Source organism: Prionailurus bengalensis, chromosome A2, assembly GCF_016509475.1.
Source record: "Prionailurus bengalensis isolate Pbe53 chromosome A2, Fcat_Pben_1.1_paternal_pri, whole genome shotgun sequence".
Lineage (NCBI taxonomy): Eukaryota > Metazoa > Chordata > Mammalia > Carnivora > Felidae > Prionailurus > Prionailurus bengalensis.
The window spans coordinates 21442051-21460907 of NC_057348.1; the positions used below are offsets into that span (position 1 = coordinate 21442051).

At 42.2% G+C, this 18857-nt stretch overlaps 2 protein-coding genes and 3 non-coding genes across 8 annotated transcripts; 4 read left to right on the top strand and 1 right to left on the bottom strand.

Moving 5' to 3' along the window:
• Positions 1-46: 46 nt before the first annotated feature.
• GNL3 (G protein nucleolar 3) lies at positions 47-13193 on the top strand. 2 transcript variants are annotated; one of them, XM_043587606.1, is made up of 15 exons: positions 47-190; positions 819-877; positions 1235-1372; positions 1489-1602; positions 1827-1910; positions 2894-3026; positions 3768-3880; positions 4119-4242; positions 4656-4743; positions 5193-5367; positions 5497-5639; positions 5722-5858; positions 5944-6119; positions 6401-6464; positions 11380-13193. In XM_043587606.1, the coding sequence occupies exons 1-15, from the start codon at positions 178-180 to the stop codon at positions 11391-11393; spliced, it is 1575 nt and encodes a 524-aa protein (XP_043443541.1). In that variant the 5' UTR covers positions 47-177; the 3' UTR covers positions 11394-13193. The 2 variants fall into 2 exon arrangements, with proteins under 2 accessions (XP_043443541.1, XP_043443540.1); XM_043587605.1 differs by lacking the exon at positions 11380-13193 and adding an exon at positions 6546-6815 and having other exon boundaries at positions 59-190.
• LOC122488851 lies at positions 3066-3142 on the top strand. Its single transcript, XR_006298764.1, has one exon. It is a non-coding gene; the product is annotated as a small nucleolar RNA SNORD19 (small nucleolar RNA).
• Positions 3927-4008, top strand: LOC122488860. The gene has a single exon (XR_006298773.1). It is a non-coding gene; the product is annotated as a small nucleolar RNA SNORD19B (small nucleolar RNA).
• LOC122488852 lies at positions 5056-5134 on the top strand. The gene has a single exon (XR_006298765.1). It is a non-coding gene; the product is annotated as a small nucleolar RNA SNORD69 (small nucleolar RNA).
• Positions 5798-18514, bottom strand: GLT8D1 (glycosyltransferase 8 domain containing 1). Of its 3 annotated transcripts, XM_043587609.1 has the most exons (10): positions 18431-18514; positions 13812-13865; positions 13628-13726; positions 11555-11768; positions 9442-9559; positions 8869-8953; positions 8569-8681; positions 7839-8005; positions 7606-7718; positions 6917-7437 (listed from the first exon to the last, which is right to left on the bottom strand). In XM_043587609.1, exons 2-10 carry the CDS (start codon positions 13825-13827, stop codon positions 7247-7249), a joined length of 1116 nt encoding a protein of 371 aa, XP_043443544.1. In that variant the 5' UTR covers positions 13828-13865; positions 18431-18514; the 3' UTR covers positions 6917-7246. The 3 variants fall into 3 exon arrangements, with proteins under 3 accessions (XP_043443543.1, XP_043443544.1, XP_043443542.1); XM_043587608.1 differs by lacking the exons at positions 6917-7437; positions 18431-18514 and adding an exon at positions 5798-6446 and having other exon boundaries at positions 13812-14408; XM_043587607.1 differs by lacking the exon at positions 18431-18514 and having other exon boundaries at positions 13812-14388.
• Between the last annotated feature and the right edge of the window lie 343 nt (positions 18515-18857).

The window sequence follows — 18857 nt, forward strand, 5'->3', positions numbered from 1 at the left end:
GGCCGCCAAGCGAACCCGGCTCCGCACGACACTGCGTGCGCGCGCACGCGGGCGGACGGCGGCGCTGTTTACGGCGGTAGCGTCAGTGCGTGTTGCTCGCGCTTGTCCGCAGTTCACACGTGGCTGTGTCGGAGGCGCGTTGTAGCTTCTGCCGCTGCTGCCTTTCCCACTACCAGGATGAAGCGACCGAGTGAGTGGGGTCGGGAAGCGGGTATGGAGGGGCATCTGTCTCTGTTGGCCGATGCACCACCAGGGCGCTCTTCTGCGGGAATGGGAGAGCCTGCGGGTAGGCCGTCGCGCTGGTCCCTGGTAGTAGAACCAAGAGCGGGAAGGCCCCACGTTAACCGTGGGCCTGTTCTTTTGTACGAAACGAAGACAAAAGTGGAGATTAGGCAAGGAAACTGAGTCTGAACCATGTTTCGGGCCCGGCGTTTTCCCTTCCATGACCACGTTCAGTCCGGCCCTGGTGAGGTCCGAGAGCCGCCTCTGAAACCCACTGTTTGCTCCTAACTTGTAATTCATGGTGTTTGACCAGAAGTGGCTGCTGTTTGGGGTCTCATGTGCTCCTGTGCGCAACCCGTCTATATGAGAAGAGTGGGAGCAAGGAAGCTGGGCTCTGCTCCGGACCTGTTGAGTCTACTTCTCTGGGATTTTAGAGTGGTGTATGTTTATTATCTGCCACATATGATACTTAAATTAAGTTTGAGAGTTAATTAACTACTTAATAGGAAAAGGGATATGATTCTAGAGCACAGTCACTAAAAACGAAACAAATTGATCATTTGTGTCTAATCCTTTTGTGACCGGTGTCTTTGTAGAGTTAAAGAAAGCAAGTAAACGCATGACCTGCCATAAGCGGTATAAAATCCAAAAAAAGGTAAGTCCAGTGCTTAGGAGAACTGTATTAAATATAATCCTAACGTGATTTCTGCTCCACCTCTCCTCCACTAGGAGGTCTGGATTAATAGGATTTCACCTCATGAAACTGAAGTTAAATAGACTGTCCATGGGTACAAGTTCTTAGGCATCAGGAATATGGCTGTGGGAAAGTGCAGTAATTTGGTGATAAGAAAGTCTGTAAACTCTGATCAGTATGTTAACCCTTGCAGAGAATCTTTTGGTGACATTTTTTTTTTTTTGCTACAGCTTTTCTAGGTTATTTTACAGGCATAACTAACTTTAGCCAGATTGGCTAGTAAATTTCATAAACTAATAAAAATTTTTATTATGATAGGTTCGAGAGCACCATCGAAAATTGAGGAAGGAGGCCAAAAAACAGGGTCGCAAAAAGCCTAGAAAAGACCCAGGAGTTCCAAACAGTGCTCCCTTTAAAGAGGCTCTTCTTCGGGAAGCTGAGCTAAGAAAACAGCGAGTAAGATATGTTAGCTGAAACTTTGAACAAGTGATGTGTGGGTATGTGTATTTTTTGAAAGTAAAGTAATGCCAAGTTGCTTTGGCTCACCCTTTTCTCTTATGACTTGGATACAGCTTGAAGAACTAAAACAGCAGCAGAAACTCGATAGGCAGAAAGAACAGGAAAAGAAAAGGAAACTTGAAACTAACCCTGGTGTTAAGGCATCTAACTTGGAACCTGTGAACGAGGTATGATCAAGTGTCTTTGTGAATGAGAGTTTTATTGTAGAAGCAAAAGTACAGACTTAGGGCAGGGGCTGTTGTACCTCCTGGGCAGAAAAAGACCATTCTCACTCTTGTTTTACCTATAGAAATAACAATTGCAGTGCTCCTAATTAGCCATGGAAAGTGGAGAAGGACGTTACAACTGAACTGCTAATTTTGTGTTTTTCCTTTGTTTTTTTATCTTGTAGGAATTTGGGCAGCGTAAAGCTAAGAACAAAGCCAAGGCAGGCAAACAGAATCCAAAGAAGTTGTATTGTCAGGAACTTAAAAAGGTATTTTAGTCTAGGCTAGTGTGTAAAAATGATAATGAGGTTGGAAAAGACTAGAGTCATTCTTTTTTCCTGTTACCAACCCTGAAAAGGTGGAAGTGGAATTGACTTGAGCTAGAAAAATTTTTCAGAAAGTTGGCTTATCCTATTTGTTTATTGTGGCTTATTCTATTTAGAGCCTTTTCTGTTTAGTTAAAGGAAATATTCTTGTGTTTTAAATTTTTTGCACAGGAACAGTTTCCTATGAGCATGGTTTACAAAAGTGGTACTTTGTGTTAAAGTAACATGATGATATAGAACATTATAAAATAGAGTAAAACATGGGGTGCTTAGGTGACTCATTCAGTTAAGCATCCATGGTTGTTTCAGCTCAGGTCATGATCTCATGGTTCGTGCGATCGAGTCCCACATCCATGCTGTTAGCATGGAGCCTGCTTAGGATTTTCTCTCTCCCTCTCTCTCTGCCCCTCCCCCAACATGTGGGCACTTGCACTCTCAAAAATAAAACTTAATAGAGAAAAATACATTATAGCAAGCAGTGTGGAAAAAGTCTCTAAAATACTCTTGTTGGAAGTATTGTGTGACCTCCTAAGTGAAGGAGGTCAAGGGAGTGTCTTGGCATAGCTGCTCCCCAGAACTCCCATCCCCAATGCCCGTTTTCCTAAGCTCACTCCCCTCTGTAAATAGAACATGACTGTTGCTCAGCAGTCTTGGCAGGGCCATAGGGGCCTATCAAACTACATAATTCACTATGGGAGGGTAATAAGTTCAAGACAGTGGGGTATTTCCACTTTGATGAGAGACCAGAGGCTGCCAAGCAAACTTGTGTTTCACTTTCCTATGAGAAATGATATGTGAACATCCTTCATGCCAAAGTGAAGACAAAAGATCCAACTTCGAGTTGCAAAGTGGAAAACGCCAGTATACTTGTATGGAGGGTGTTGCCAGAGTAAGGGATGCTCCTCTGATAGTTTCTGCTTTGACAGGTGATTGAAGCCTCAGATGTTGTGCTGGAGGTGTTGGATGCCAGAGATCCTCTTGGTTGCAGGTGTCCCCAGGTAGAAGAGGCCATTGTCCAGGGTGGACAGAAAAAGCTGGTACTTGTATTAAACAAATCAGGTGAGCAAAAGGGATGTTTTATGTTCCATATGCACTAGTGAGGTATGAGGAAAACATGTGAGCAGTCTGATTTTTACTGAAGACTGTTAAGATCCAACTCTGATCTCAGTAAAGCCAGTGCATATGGTCTTGTTGCCAAAGACAGTGCTGGGCAATGGGGTGGAGGTATTTTCTGTAAGAGATCAATTGGTTTCAACTTTCTTTTTGACATTCATTACTTAGCACTTTGTCTTATTCAAGAGTGTAAGCTTCTGTACATAGCTTACTGTGCAGTATATTTCACATAGGAAGAGATGGCAGTATGACAGTGTTTATGTGAAGTGCAGGTACGTACGGGTTTGAGCATCAGGGCCAGGAAAACCCAGAACAGAGACTTGGGAAGCAGAAAGTAATATTGGGATCCACAGTTACTGCTGGGGCCAGTAAACATGGTTGATATGTGAGAGTAAATTTTGGAAACATAGCCCTAGAGTTGTAGGGTAATGATCTACAGGTTGACTTAATTCTGAAAGGGTGAGTAGTACAGAGGAGAATTGAAGAAATACAGAGGTATAGATACCAAAATCTGTTGAGATAAGGGCAACATAGTGGGGAGCTTACCCTCTCCCCATCTTCCACTTAAATCTTTTGAAAAAACTGAAGAGACAAACCAGAGTGAAATCCAGTTTATCAGATAGTGCATGTTCCTATCAACAAAATTACCAAATTGAGAGTATGTGTCTTATTCCTAATTCCTATTAGATTTGGTACCAAAGGAGAATTTGGAAAACTGGCTAAATTATTTGAAGAAGGAATTACCAACAGTGGTGTTCAGAGCCTCAACAAATCTGAAGGACAAGGGCAAGATAATCAAGGTACTCTTCACTGTTAGTGGTGGGAAGTATGGTTCTTTCAGATTTTGGATGGCTGAAATATGATGAGTGTACAAAATCTTGATTAAAAAATGAGAACTCATAAGATCCAACTCTGATTTCATCCAGAGATAATCTGAAAGATAATAGTGTGATTTTAATAGCTGGGTTCTGGAACCAGATTGCTTGGGTTTTATCTGGTGAGTTATCAGAAGTAAACTTAACTTGGAATTTTATTTAGCATTTGAAGTTAAAGAAGAGAGCTCCATTCAAAAATGAAGTCTGTGTTGGGAAAGAAGGCCTTTGGAAGCTTCTTAGAAGTTTTCAGGAGACTTACGGCAAAGCCATTCGGGTTGGAGTAATTGGTGAGTTTCAGTTCAACACATCTTATGTATTATCTCTTAAGTGCCAAGAATTTTTCCATGTTAACTGTGTGGGGTTGGTGCTTAATAAAGGGCTTGTTCAAACATTAGCTTCTTGCCCATTTCAGATACACACAAAGAAACGTTAATTGCTGCCTATTTCAGTCTTTTGCCAGATGTGCACTGTAGGAAGTTGGCTTCTGAAAGCTCCCTAGTTTATTTGAATTAATCCTCCTACCCTTGATTTCTTGTGCAAGAAATGAAGATGCTAAGATTCGTCTTAGTGTTGAAATGAAGACACTCAGATCCAACTCTGATCTTGCTCTAAACATCAGGCAAACCTAAAATAAGGCAGTGGAAATTTGGTAATTACCAATTACATAATGCCTTTTGTTCTGTGGATTTCCCATTTGTAGGTTTCCCAAATGTGGGGAAAAGCAGCATCATCAACAGCTTGAAACAAGAACGGATATGTAATGTTGGTGTATCCATGGGGCTGACAAGGTAAAAGTGAGTTCTTACATAATTATAATATTTTATCATAGATGAGTCAATATTTTGTTTTCAATAGCTTAAGGAAGACCATTCTTTCTTTAGAGGTGTCCGTGAAAGGAACAGGGTTAGGTTAGTGCTAGGTTTAGGGAAGAATGGATTCGAGTGGAATAGCTCACATCTAGTTTGAAAGACAACCAAATAGATTGAGGGGAGGGGAAATCTTTATGGCAGAGGAAACAGCATGCATTTAGGCCAACATATAGGCTATAACGTAGTGTTTCTTTTTAGAAGTAGATGGAGCACCGTTAGGGTTTCAGATAAAACACGAAGCAAATGATGATAAACTGGATCTGACAGACTGTGTGCTGAGTTTGTTCAATCCAACCCTGAGCTTCGTGTTGTCTCTCATCCTTCAGGTAAACCAGTGCTCCCATCAGTTACCATCCCTCTTGTTCTAGGTGCATGCAGGTTGTCACCTTGGACAAACAGATCACAGTCATAGACAGTCCAAGCTGCATCGTGTCTCCGCTTAACTCTGCCAGCACACTTGCTCTGAGGAGTCCAGCGAGTATTGAAATGGTGAAACCAGTAGAGGCCGCTAGCGCCATCTTGTCCCAGGCTGATGCTCGACAGGTATAAGAACCTCTTCCCTTGAGCTCCATTTTCTCTTTCATCATAAGCATTTAAGTGGGAGATTTTTCAAGGCTTTTTACACTGTATCAGATGAATGACATTTTCAGTTTTCTTTTTTTTTTTTTTAAGGTAGTACTGAAATTTACTGTCCCAGACTTTAAGAATCATCTGGAATTTTTTACATTGCTTGCTCAGAGAAGAGGACTGCACCAAAAAGGTGGAAGCCCAAATGTAGAAGGTGCAGCCAAACTGATGTGGTCTGAGTGGACAGGGTAAGACTCCTTTCTCTTGGCATTTTGAGGACCACATGAATGAAGACCACTGGTTTTTGACAAATCTTGTTTTTAATACTAGTGCCTCCTTAGGTTACTATTGCCATCCCCCTACATCCTGGACTCCCTCTCCACATTTTAATGAGGGCATCATGACAGACATGAAACAGGGCTTTAATCTGGAAGAACTGGAAAAGAACAATGCACACAGCATACACAGTAAGCAAGGCTTGTGTTTGCTCTCTTCATTGGCTGACAGGGCAGTAAAAGGTCTCTGGTTACATGGGCTATGTTCCTTCCCTAGGCATCAGGGGCCCTCGTTCAGCCAGGAGCATCCTTTTCCAGTCTTCAGGTCTAACAAATGGAATAATAGAAGAAAAGGACATTCCTGAAGAACTGCCAAGACAGAAACAGCAGGAGGAGGAGGAGGACCACAACGACCTTGACAGTGACCAGGAAAGTGTTGATGAAGAAGCTGATGTAAGTATGTTGCACACAAGTTGCTTGAGTGCATTTTTTATCATTAATAATGTTTAACAAGTGGGAAAGGGATGAAAGTAGAAATTAAACAGTTCATGATAGACTACAAAAAAAAAAACAAACCAAGAAAAAAACCTAAGATTTAGTATTTAAGGTTTGCAATCATTAGTCTTAATTTTGTGTGTCTCGTTACAAGTACCTTCAGAGTCTTTCCAGATGTGCAGTTAGTTACATTGAGCAGACAAGGGTTACTAATCTTGCACTGTTTCTTTGTCCCACAGGAAGAGAGCTTAGCCATGGTCCCGGCAGAAGAGACGTGGGCACTGCCTGAGGAGTCTCAAGCAGGTGGGTTGGTGGAGGGATTTACCAATGACAAAGCGGCATGGTATGGAATTTTAACCTTAACTTTTCTTTTCTCCAATATAGATGAGTCAGCACAATCTTACATCTCAGATAAAATGACTGAAGAGGAAGATGATGCTTATGACTTCAGTACAGACTATGTGTAACAACCTTGTCTTTTTAGAAGGTGTTTGTTGGGTTTTGTGGTTTGGTTTGTTTTTTTTTTTTTTTTTTTTTACATTTTGAGCAGACTGCTGAGCTGTTCTATTGTGTGTGATGTATAGTTTGTTGCTGTATGCCATGAGCTGTGTAAATTTTGTAAATATATATCATGGTACACTCATTCTTTAAAAATGAGGCAATTATAAAGTGTCTGAATTCTATAGCAGCACCGCTCTCTTAACAACTGGGTAGAAGTATACTTAATCACCTGGAAGCAAACCATCAGACACCTATTGAAAAATGTAGGTTTCACTTTATTAACAGATCAGACCACAGGTTAATATTACAAAATTAAAACCAAGCAGTAGTGTTGAACTAGCCGTACCATCCCTGTCAGTCTTTCAGTATGGCAGTAAGCAAACATTTGGTAAGGCAGATGGAGACATTTATAGCCTATCTGGGAAGCTGACTGCTAAACAGGGTAGTTCATCCTCTTTACCCAGCTGAAATGTCCCTCTTTCCATGGGTTGCTGCAGATAGGCATTGAAGCCTTGCAACTGTTAATTCCCACACATACTGTCTTCCAGGATTTCCTGAGAAATGGTTATAGCATAAATTATGTTTTATTTTGTATTTGAGATCTCCATATGTCTTCGGATCAGGCTGAATTTGCCTGTGGGGTCTGGAATATACCATTTTTCCCAGACATCAGAATAGGAAGCAGTTCTTCCCCATGGCTTAAAGTGACCATTCCAATGAAGTAACTTGGCAGCCTTTACAAACTGGGGTGAATATCGTTTTCCAGCACTGGAACCTTACATTGAGAAAAAAAGAGCCAAATGATTGTACCTAGTACTAGTCAGAAATAAGAATGCTACATCAAACTCCAGAAAACTTAAAGGGAACTGGATATATCCCATCCCTGAGGAAAGACACTTAAATTCTTTATTAGTTAGGCCTTTGGTTAATTTTTTCAACTTACCAAGGTGGCGGACATTCCACATGGGGTCAATTGTAGAGTGCTGTTGATAAAATACGATCAACAGAGGTGGTGTTGTGGTGCTGCCAGCCAGTGTTCTGCTGTACAGTCCCTCTCTTGGGGGGACAAATGACAAATGTAAACTGTTAGTCGAGAATCCTTAAAAATTCCTCTTAAACAAGACCACCCAGGTTGAAATAAGCATCTTTACAGCATGGTCAGCTATATATACTTACTCTACATTGAGTTTCATCCATTTTTCCAGCTGGTTGGTTATATTCTGTCTTTTCCATTCTGTCAAGTTTGCAACAAAAACTCCAGGATTAAATGAGCAGGTGCTGGCTTTCATGGAAAGTTTACGAATTCTTTCTTTTTTATAGTCAAGATAGCCAATGTAATTATACTAAAACACAAATGGGATATATAGTAGGTTTATTGCTTCAAACAGAATAGATGTAACTGATAGCCAGTTAAAAAAAAAAAAAACCTGCTTATTAAACCACTCAGATTATTAGCAAAGGGGCTCTGTGTAAAGCAATGAAAAGTGACATTTGGGGGATGCCTGGGTGGCTTGGTCAGTTAAGCATCCAACTCTTGATATTGGTTCAGGTCATACGGAGCCTGCTTGGGATGCTCTCTCTCTCTCTCTCCCTGCCCTTCCTGCACACATGTGCCCATGCTCTCTCTTCCCCCTCTCCAATAAACATTTTTAACAAAACAGTGACATTTTGGATTCCAAATTAACAATAGGAACCTAGAATAAACATACTAAGCCAGATGTTCAAGGAGAAACAGGTTGTTAAAATCATGAACCAATCCACAGAAAAGCGGCCTTGAATTTGGGGATGAACTGGGGAATGGAAAATGTAGCAAAAGTAAAGGGCCCCTTGATTTTGCTGCCTCTCCCCATTACCCTGCAGTATAGAGAGTGGCATGTCTATGTAAGATCTTGAATAAGTACTTTACCTGGTTCCCTGCTCCACGGATGACAACTTTGGTAGAGGCTGAGTCACAATCTTCTGAAAATGCAGCTGCATGCCCTGGCTTCAGTGGTGTATTGTAAAGGGTAAGAATATCCCCTGAAACAGACAAGGTATAAGATTTAGATTTACTTTTTTTTTTCTTTTAAGATTTACACTTTGAGTTGCCTCAAGATGCCCATTCCTCCCACTTAGGATGACCTTTTATAAGATACCATAAATAAAACAATTGCTACCACCCACACTCTGGATAGAGAACAGCACTAATGGTGTCAGTCTTTGGTACCTTGCACAATTACATCATCATCCATATATATGGCCTTCTTTGCACTGGGAACCAGAATTGGCAAGTAGAACCTTGCAAAGGTTAACTGGGAAAGAAAAAAGAAAGAGCCATTGGCACAGGATTCATCAGTGACTATGCCTTTATTAGAAACTCCCAGAGTGCTCTCAGTACCCATGCAGGAGAAGACAGCTAAAGGTCTCTCAGAACTCAACCTTGATCCCCAGGGAACCATACCCAGTTACCCAAGTATTCCAGTCACTTCCTAACACAGTGGACTCCTGAAGAACTTGGGGTTTAGGGGCACTGGCCCCCTGCACAAAAATCCACATACAACTTTTGACTCTCCCAAAACTTAATAGCCTACTGTTGACCTTACCTATAACAGTCCATACATCTGGTATACATACTATATGCTGTATTAGAATAACGTAAGCTAGGGAAAAATGTTAAAATCGTAAGAACGTTTATAGTACTGTATCGAAAAAAAACCTGCATATAGGTGGACACATGCAGTTCAAACCTGTGTTCGAGTCCACCAAACTCCAAGTACAAACAAGGATGTATGGAACTCACTGGTTTTATGGATTCCCCCTGGTCAGGATCCTCCTTGACTTTCCCTTCCAAAAGTTTAGTGTCAAAATCCACAATTTTGTACCTGATGCTTTTCAAGGTACTGCTGCTGAGCCAGGACCTGATGAAAATAAAGCACCAAATTTGTTTTATATAACCGTGTCCTTGGGGCGCCTGGGTGGCTCAGTCGGTTAAGCATCCAACTTTGGCTCAGGTCATGATCTTGCGGTTGATGGGTTCAAGCCCCACATTGGGCTCCGTGCTCACAGCTCGGAGCCTGGCGCCTGCTTTGGATTCTGCGTGTGTGTGTCTCTCTCTCTGCCCCTCCCCTACTTGCACTCTCTCTCTCAAAAATAGATAAACATTAAAGAAAAACTTTTAAATAACCATGTCCCCAGGAACTCCTGGGTGGCTCAGTCAGTTAAGTGTCCAACTTCAGCTCAGGTCACAATCTCACGTCATGGTTCGTTAGGTGTGCTAAGAGCTCAGAGCTTGGAGCCCACTTCAGATTCTGTGTCTCCCTCACTTTCTGCCCCTCCCGCACATGTGTGCACGCGTGCTCTTTCAAAAATAAACAAAAAAATTTTTTAAATAAGTAACTATGTCCCCAAACTACAGCCTTCTCTGTCTTCCAATGAGGGCATAATGTAGTTTAAGAGAAACCCTGGGGACCATATAGATGTCTTCAAGCCTCTTCTACGAGCCTTGGTTTCCTCATCTAAGTGAAGGTATGCCCATCAAACTCCCTGCCTGAACCAAGATTCTGTGGTGATGGAGAGTGCTCCCACCAGGCTCACATTCAGGGTCAGTGCTGGAGAGAAACCAGTTGAGAACATCCCATCATCACACGGACCAATCAACTCTTGTTTCTCCAAATACGTGGTGAAGAAAATAAGTCAAAATATGATGGCAGTGAAAGCTAATTGTTGACAAAACTGGTAGCCTGTTCTTTTAGACTCATTAATTCACTGTAATGACTAAGTAATTCCTCCACCAGTGTCTAAGGTACTATCTCTAAGAAAGTCTGTGTTCTGTAAATGACTGCACATTTTTCCTGTAGTCTCTGCTAGTGCGTTATTTCTACATTATTTTAGATGGTTTTGGAGTTTTTATTTACTTTTTTAAAGTTTATTTTTGAGACCGAGAGAGACAGAGCATGAGCAAGGGAGGGGCAGAGAGAGGGAGACCCAAAATCTAAAGCAGGCTCCAGGCTCTGAGCTGTTAGCACAGAGCCGGAGGCAGGGCTTGAACCCACGAGCCACGAGATTGTGACCTGAGCCAAAGTCAGACGCTCAACAAACTGAGCCACCCAAGCGCCCCTTGGAGTCCTTAAAATATAGGAAAAATAACAACTTTCACAAACTAAACAGGAACCATGGAGAAAGTCACAAGGACAGAAATGTTTTAGAACAGTGACAACTGTTAGCCTATTAAATAAGATGTTTCTTGGAATATCATAAATCTGAATTCAGAGCATTTTCAAGATCTGGATGACTTTATCAGATTAGGATTCTTTGATTAATCACAATTACAGTAAGGAACGTTTACTGACTATTATGTTCTTAATGTTTTTTTATATATTCTCATTTTCAACACAATAATCCTCTAAGTTGGACATTTTCACCCCATACTTAGAGATGAGGAAATGGGCTCCCAGGGGTTAAGTAATTCTCCCCAATCACTGGGCCAGGATCCGGATTCTCGTCTATATGCTCACTTCACCACACCACCTTGCCATCGTTCCCCCAGACCATCCCACTCTAGAACTAACTACTCAGGGTGTGTCCATGAGATAAGGAACTTGTAACAGAATGTAAATCAACATATTGCTCCTTCACTGAGAAATTATTACTAAAAAAAACCCTTGATTTAATAATGTGTGTGTGACTAAATTAATTTACATCTTGGTACAAATTCCTTATATTCTTTCTCCTACCACAGGGATGTGTTTATGATACAATCACATGGAAAAACCTCTCATGTGCAGTTTTTATGTGGTATGATCTCAATTGTATAGAAGAAGTATACACATATGGAAAAAAACATTCCTGGATTGGCAGCTGGCCTGTTCTAGAGCATCCTCTAGAAGCAGAATCATCAGGCAAGCAGAGCTCACCGGAGATGGTCTGCTGTACCATTGAGTGTAACAATGTAAAACATCACATTGGAGCGAGTGTTGTGCTGAATGCTGTTTATGGCTGCAATGGCCCCCCCGAGCCTATCTTCAGATGCAGCGATGACCACAGGAATCTCCTCTTGTCTCCCGTCTACAGCTTGTCGGGGAACATTTGGGACAAAGTCTATGGGCTGAAACCCCACAATTCCTGAATCTGCAAAGAACACACACAAGGAAAGTATTGTGATACAAAACCTCATAAGCTCTTGATTTAGGGCCCAAGACATGATAAGAGGTAAGGTGAGGATTATACTTACTTCATTCTCCCCCCATTACAACATGAGGCATATAGCCCAGAAGCTCTGTGTTTTCCTATGTGTGACAAGGCTTTTGGAAAAGTAGAAACATTAAAAAAAATATTGGTGGACTGAATTCTGATACATTACTGGTGGGAATACAATAGAATCTTTCCAGAATGGCTTTTTAGCAATTTGTATCAAGAACCTTAAACAGGTACATGATCTCTGACCCAGTAATTCCCCTTGCCTCTCTTAAGTACAAATCTGAGAGGTAATCCAAAGTCACAAGTGTGTTTATAATTGTGAAAACCTAGAAACCGACTAAACCATTTTTTTTCAAACCATGAACTATGTCCCATAAATAGGCATGAAATCAATTTAGTGGGTCACAATCAGAATTTGAGTAGAAAAGCAATTCCTGAATTGGAACAGAGCACCAAATCAGAAAAGTATCAGACCACACACCACACACAGCAATTCTAAGTACTGTTTTGTAAACGTTCCTTTTTGCCTTTTACAATATATATTCATTCATTTACATTCATTGGACGCTGAGCATCTAATATGTGCTAGGCATTGGGGTCATAGCCATAAGTAAAACACAAGTCTCTACCACCATGAAGGGTAGATGGACAATAAGCAAATACACATGTATATTTGGGTGCTATCTATAACATGTTTCTTATTGTGGGGATGCCATCAAAAAAAGGCTGAGTCACATTGTTCCAAGACTATTTTTCCTGTGGAAAACAAACTATGTGGCATTAAAATTATATATGAAGAATATCTACCATCATGGTGACTTGCTTCAGATATAATCACATGGAAAAAAAAAGGTCATTGCAGTTCATATATTACATAATCTCATGACAGAAAAAATACATACACAGAAAAAAAAAGGCAGGAAGGTACTAAGCCAAAATTTTAGTAATAGCTGTATCTAGGCAATGAAATAATTTTCAATGAAAATTTATTGAGCACCTCCTGTGTACTAGCCATCATCCAACTACATAGGAGATAAAGCAGTGAACAAAGTATTCTCGTGGAGCCTGAATGCTGTTTTCCTTTTTCTAAATGTTCCCACCAAGAGCACACATTATGCATACATTATACATATCATACTTACTTGCTTAATGTATGTTGTATGTACATATGTAAATACATACTGTTATTTCAGAGCACTCTGTGAAGGTCAGGCAAAAACTATTCATCTTTTCTTGTTCTGGTCAACTAGGGTGGGTAGCAACCGCAAAATGATTTTTGACAAACATCCTGAAACCTCCCAATATTGCAGTAGAGCAATGGAATTATGCAATAAAGTGATTTTTTACATCAGTTAATAAGGCTTTCTGGTTTTGTTTTACTACTATGGTCCCAGTACTACTGTTCCACACGTTAAAGGAAAGAACAGATGAAGGAAAGGAGCCCAATGACACCAGTAAACAGGGCAGGCATCAAGTAGAAGCTTCACATACCTGTCCCCACCTTCTGAAGCCCTCCCCTGCTGCAAGGAGCAGACAGTTCCCCTAAGGCCTCTACTTTGGTGAAAAGGGGTCTGCGGTAAGATCAAACCCTTAGCAAATCTCCACAACAGGGAGGTGGGGGTGGGGCTATAAGAACACAAGGAGCACCACTACCTTTTCCTAGCAGCTTTTGTAAGGACAAGAAGAAAACTTTATCTTCCTTTAGCCTAGTGTTATAACTTTTAGGATGTGGGACACAGGGAACCCTGGGTCCTCAACAAATGCCAAAACATTAGTAAGGGTTCCCATACCTGAAACCTCATTCCTTAGCAAACTGCTCAGGCCGAGAAAGTTATGGTGCAAAACCAGTAGGAAGAGAACAACAACCAGGACCAGGACGATGATGTTTACTGAAACAAAGAGGAAAAGCCTGCATTACATCTCTTTACCTTTTGAGCAGCTATAAAAACAAGAAAATTTGTAGAAAGAGCATACCTTTACGGAATGACATCTTTCTCTTCTGTCTTATATAAATATTAGTTTTTAACCCTACAAAACAAAAACAAGCCCCCAAAGTCAACAGGTACATGAGAATGGCCATCGAAATGCCTCAGCATTTTATTTAGGTAGAAACAAGAAATGCATACAAGTATTTTCTGCCAGAAGCTCATTCTGAATTAATAGTCTCCAAGAACCCAGTTTGGGATCTGAATTTTATATAGTTGTCATGATAATAAAATACTTGCAAATAACCTGGGAGAAATAGATAGCCTTCTATGTTAAATGTCACCAGATGAAAAGCAAAATAAATTCTACCAAGAGGACTACTTGAGGTCTAACCACTATGGAAATGTTCTCCAGGTGAAATTTCTAGTTAAATTAGACATGGACTCTGTTGTCTATAGTCTGAGGTCGGCCTCACTGGCACAAAACGTCCCTGTTCTGAGTTGTATCCCATTCAGCTTTAACTGGAATTAAAGAGAAAAAATTTTCCAACTTCATTTAAAACAAAATTTCATTTAAAGAGAAATTCATTTAAAGAAACATAATTACAAAAATGCACAAAACCCAATTTTGCCGTCAAAATTTGAGACTGCTGTTCTCAAAAATTAAAAATCCCCTAAAAGAAAAATGAGCTTCTTTCCAGGGTTTCATTTCTGTTGGTTAACTACTCATCTCTTCCTAAAGTGGTGTCCAATACTGTCACTCTGCCTGTGGCTTGTGCTCCTCAGCTCATCTGATGCCTTCACTTAAAAAAAGATTAATAGCCTGGCTGGCTCTGTCAGAAGAGCATGGGGTTGTGAGTTCAAGCCCTGCAATGAGTGTAAAGATTAGTTAAAAAATAAATAAAAAAGAAAACTGTAAAATAATAATAATGATCATTCAATGAAAATGAGATTGTGTGTGGAACAGAATTAAATGATGAGATTTCTACAACAATCTCTGGGTAACGTTTCCTTATAAAAACAGGTTTATGCAACCAGGGTATTATAATCCTACCTTTGAGACATTTACCATTTTCTACTTCATCTTCCCCCTTGGAAGCATCTAACATTTACATAAGGCTACTAACTTCACAACGCACCCTGAATTATAGCATATTTCTACATCAAAGTAGTGGTGCCTGGGTGGCTCAATTGGTTAAGCATCTGACTTCAGCTCAGGTCATGATCTTACAGCTCATGGGGGTTCAAGCCCCATGTCGGGCTCTGTGCTGACAGCTCAGAGCCTGGATCCTGCTTTGGATTCTGTGTCTCCCTCTCTCTCTGCCCCTCCTCCACTTGCACTCTGTCTCTTAAAAATGAATAAACATTAAAAAAAATTTTTTTTAATACAAAAAATTTAAATAATTAAATAAAAGTAAGTTTGAATTAATTTCATCTTAAGTGTGTGCCTATCAGGCACTTGATTTCTCAAGACCTTTGAAAAAAAAGAGAAAAAAAAGAAATCTATTGAAGGGTTGTTTTAAGAACTGAGAATCACAGATTAGACTACAAACTGGGGAGAAAATAATTCAGACTCCCAAAGAACAATCTAAAATACATACACACTCTCTCCCTCTCTCCCATTTCTTTCTAGAGCAGTATATATAAAGTACATTATACCAGTGAACTTCTCTAAAGAATGCACGTCATTATATACACTGTGTGCTTTTCACATGGTGGGCTGAGCCTTACCTACAGAAACTGGTTGACCAGGAGCCTGCAGACAAAACTCTAACATCTGCCTGCTTGGAGCCAATTTCCACCACAAGTAAAGAGAACTATCTCACTCGAATAAATCTCATTTAACTTAATGATACAAGGGACAGTGTTTTAGCTCAACAACGTCCAGTAAGTTACTTACAGAGAGTATGTGGATTGAGAGGTAATTAGCTAGACACAAGAAAATCACAATCCTGACAGGTACTTGATGTACTTAAATAAACTACCATGGCAGAAACCATTTGCTTCTAAAACTTCCACAGTTATTTCTCTGCAAAATGCCAATTATTATGCAGTATGTCTGATCCATATTTTCTTTCCTATTGCTACTCCTTGTAATGAAACTCACTGATGTGGTTAGAAAGAATTCTCAAAACCTCATGTAGACCCTGGATGTGTAATAGTGGCTATGTTTTTGTAACAGTACACAGCTAAGAACAATTTGATCAGCAATATTCAATTTTTCACTAGGGTAGTTAATATTTTGTTTAGAAATTACAAAACCTTCACATTCCCAAATCACTCACAAAACACACACACACAACCAGGACAGGTGTATCCAAAAAATATGGCTGAAGAAACCTTAGAAAGAATACCATTTTTTTTTTAACTTGCTAGTTACCGGCATTAGCACCCATTCTCGGCAGATGTACCCACCTTTTCTGCTCTCCCTCTTGTTAATATGTAGTCCCAAGAAAGGTCATTCCACTTACGCTCTGTAAGCTAATCTCTACTTGTTTCCTTGGCGCAACATCGGCAAACTCACTCTCTGCTGGATCACACCCATCAGCATATTATCATGCTCTTGTATCTTATCAGTTAATTAATTAAAAAAAAAAAAAAAGACACCACTCCCCTCACCCAGTTGATCCACGGACCCATTTTTCTGTTCCCCTCACTCTAAATGCTTGAAAAAATTTTACCTCTAGCTCTACTTCCTCATCCTCTTCTTTTAGCCTCCTCCAGGCCAGACTTCTGTCCCTACTGTTCCATTCAAACTCATCTTGTTGAGGTCACCAAAGCCCAAGGTCATTTTTTAAAATGTTTATTTTGAGAGAGAGAAAGAGAGAGAGGGAGGGGCAGAAAGAGAGAGAAAATCCCAAGCAAACTCCACATCCAGCGAGGAGCCCAATACGGAACTCAATCTCACAACTGTATCTCAGGCCAAGGTCATCTTTCTATCCTGTTATCCATCCCCTCAGAGGCCATCAGGAAAGTTCAGCACATCCCCTCCTCAATTATGAAATCCTCTCATTTATTTTTTTTTTAATGTTTATTTTTGAGAGATAGAGCATGAGCAGGGGAGGGGCAGAGAGGGAGGGAGACACAGAATCTGCAGCAGGGTACAGGCTCTGAGCTGTCAGCACAGAGCCCAATACAGGGGCTCGAACTCAGGAATGGTGAGATCATGACCAGAGCCCAAGTTGCACACTTAACCAACTGAGCTACCCAGGTGCCCTTCATTTCTTTGTTTCTTTATATCTGTCTTCTGGGCCTAGAATGTGAGCCCTAATGAGAACAGAGACCCCAATGAAACAAAGTGTTTACTGATGCATCCTCACCATCAAAAACCTCCACTGGTAGTGGGCAGGTGATATTTGTTGAATGATCTTGTAAATAGGAGCATTGGTGGTTCTCAGCTCAGAAAGGGAACACAATCTTTGATAATGGTCATGAAAACACATTTCAACATAAGGAACGACATGGATTCCAGCAGATATCTCTCTCAAATGGAACCTCACAAGCAATTTCCTTTTTTCATATCTTCATAGCTCAAATACCGTAATGCCTTTATAGCAACTGACACGTTGTAAAGTGCATTTAAAAAGGAGTAAAACAGGGGTGCCTGGTTGGCTCAGTTGCAGGAGCAAGCGACTCTTGACACCAGGCTGTCAGTCTGAGCCCCATTTTGGGTGTAGAGATTTCCTAAATAAATAAAATTTTTAAAAAGGAAGGGGGAGGGTGTAGCAGAGGGATATGTCAATTTCTACATACAACAGAAAGTCTATTAAGTCTCTGCCAGGCTGAAAAGTGGAAAAGCACTAAAGATATACATCCACTTTCTCCTACCTCTTCATCTGGCTAACTCCTACTTGGCTTTCAGGACTCGAGGGAGCCTCTCCTCCCCTCCCCCTGCCCCCTTCAAGATGCAGCTGCCCTGAGCTCCCTCATCTCCTGGCCCTCCCTATCCAAGAATAAAGCTGGCTGTCATTTATTTCTAGGGTTACACCATTGTCTCCCTTGACACACTATGGGCTCTAGGAAGGTAAGGACCTGAGGTTGGTCACAGCCGTATCCTAGGCCCACTGCGTGGCAGAGAAAAAGGTACGGCGAAATGTGCTGAATGTATGAATGTGGGCGGCAGCCTGCCCGGGGAAAGCTGAGCATCCCACTGTCTGTGACCCTGACACGCAACACAGCATAGAGGCCAGAGAGCCACCTAGGATTCACAGGCCCAGGTTCCCCAGAGAGGTTTCTCTCCCAAGCGTGGGCACCCCATCTCGCTCAGGGGGTAACAAGGGAGGGCCTAAGTTTTTGAGATAGACACCAGCTTTGAAAGAGAGGCAAAGCGAACCCTTGGCCCCTATAGGGAGGGGCCGGTGCAGCCGGCGAGCTTGTTGGACGGCCAACCTGGGAGACTCTCCGAATGGAGGCCATCTCTCCATTTCGGTGCAAGGGACGGCGGAGGAGGGGGGGGATCCCCTCTTTGAGAGTATGCCCTTTCTATTGGGCGATGTGGCCTGGGGTACTGCCCTCTAAATTCTAGGGGTCAATATGGCCCCCTTACGCTTAGGGGTGCTAAGGGCGGTGTGACGCTCCGTAGGACCTCCCCACCCTCCAGGCCCAGAGACCCCAGGTTAGGGCCGGGGTAAGCAGCTCATCTCGGACGCTCCCCGCGGCCGCCCTTACCTGCAGCCAGAGGAGGAGGAGCCACCGTCCGGGCCCCGGCCCGCCCCGCCAGCTCAGCGCCCGCGCGGCAGGCCCGGGGGCCCAGTCCGCCGCCGGGCCGCCCGCCTCCCCTGCACTCCGGACCAAGCCCGCCCGCCTGCTAGCTCCGCGGCCGCGGCGCAGCCCCGACACCTGAAACCCGCCCGCCGCTCCGACCGCGGAATCGTGGCGCCGAACAGGCGCGCCGGGCAGCCCCACCGCCCGGGTCCTCGCAGAGAAAAGCCGGTCGCCATGGAGACAGCGCGCGCTGGCGACCGTTAGGCCGCGGGGGCGCTGGGGAGGACAGTTTGGAGGGCCGGGGCCGCGGCTTCCGCCATTACACTACTGACGGCTAACCCCTCCCGGACGCGCGATGCCTCTGCTCGACCGCCACCGTCGCCACCTCAGC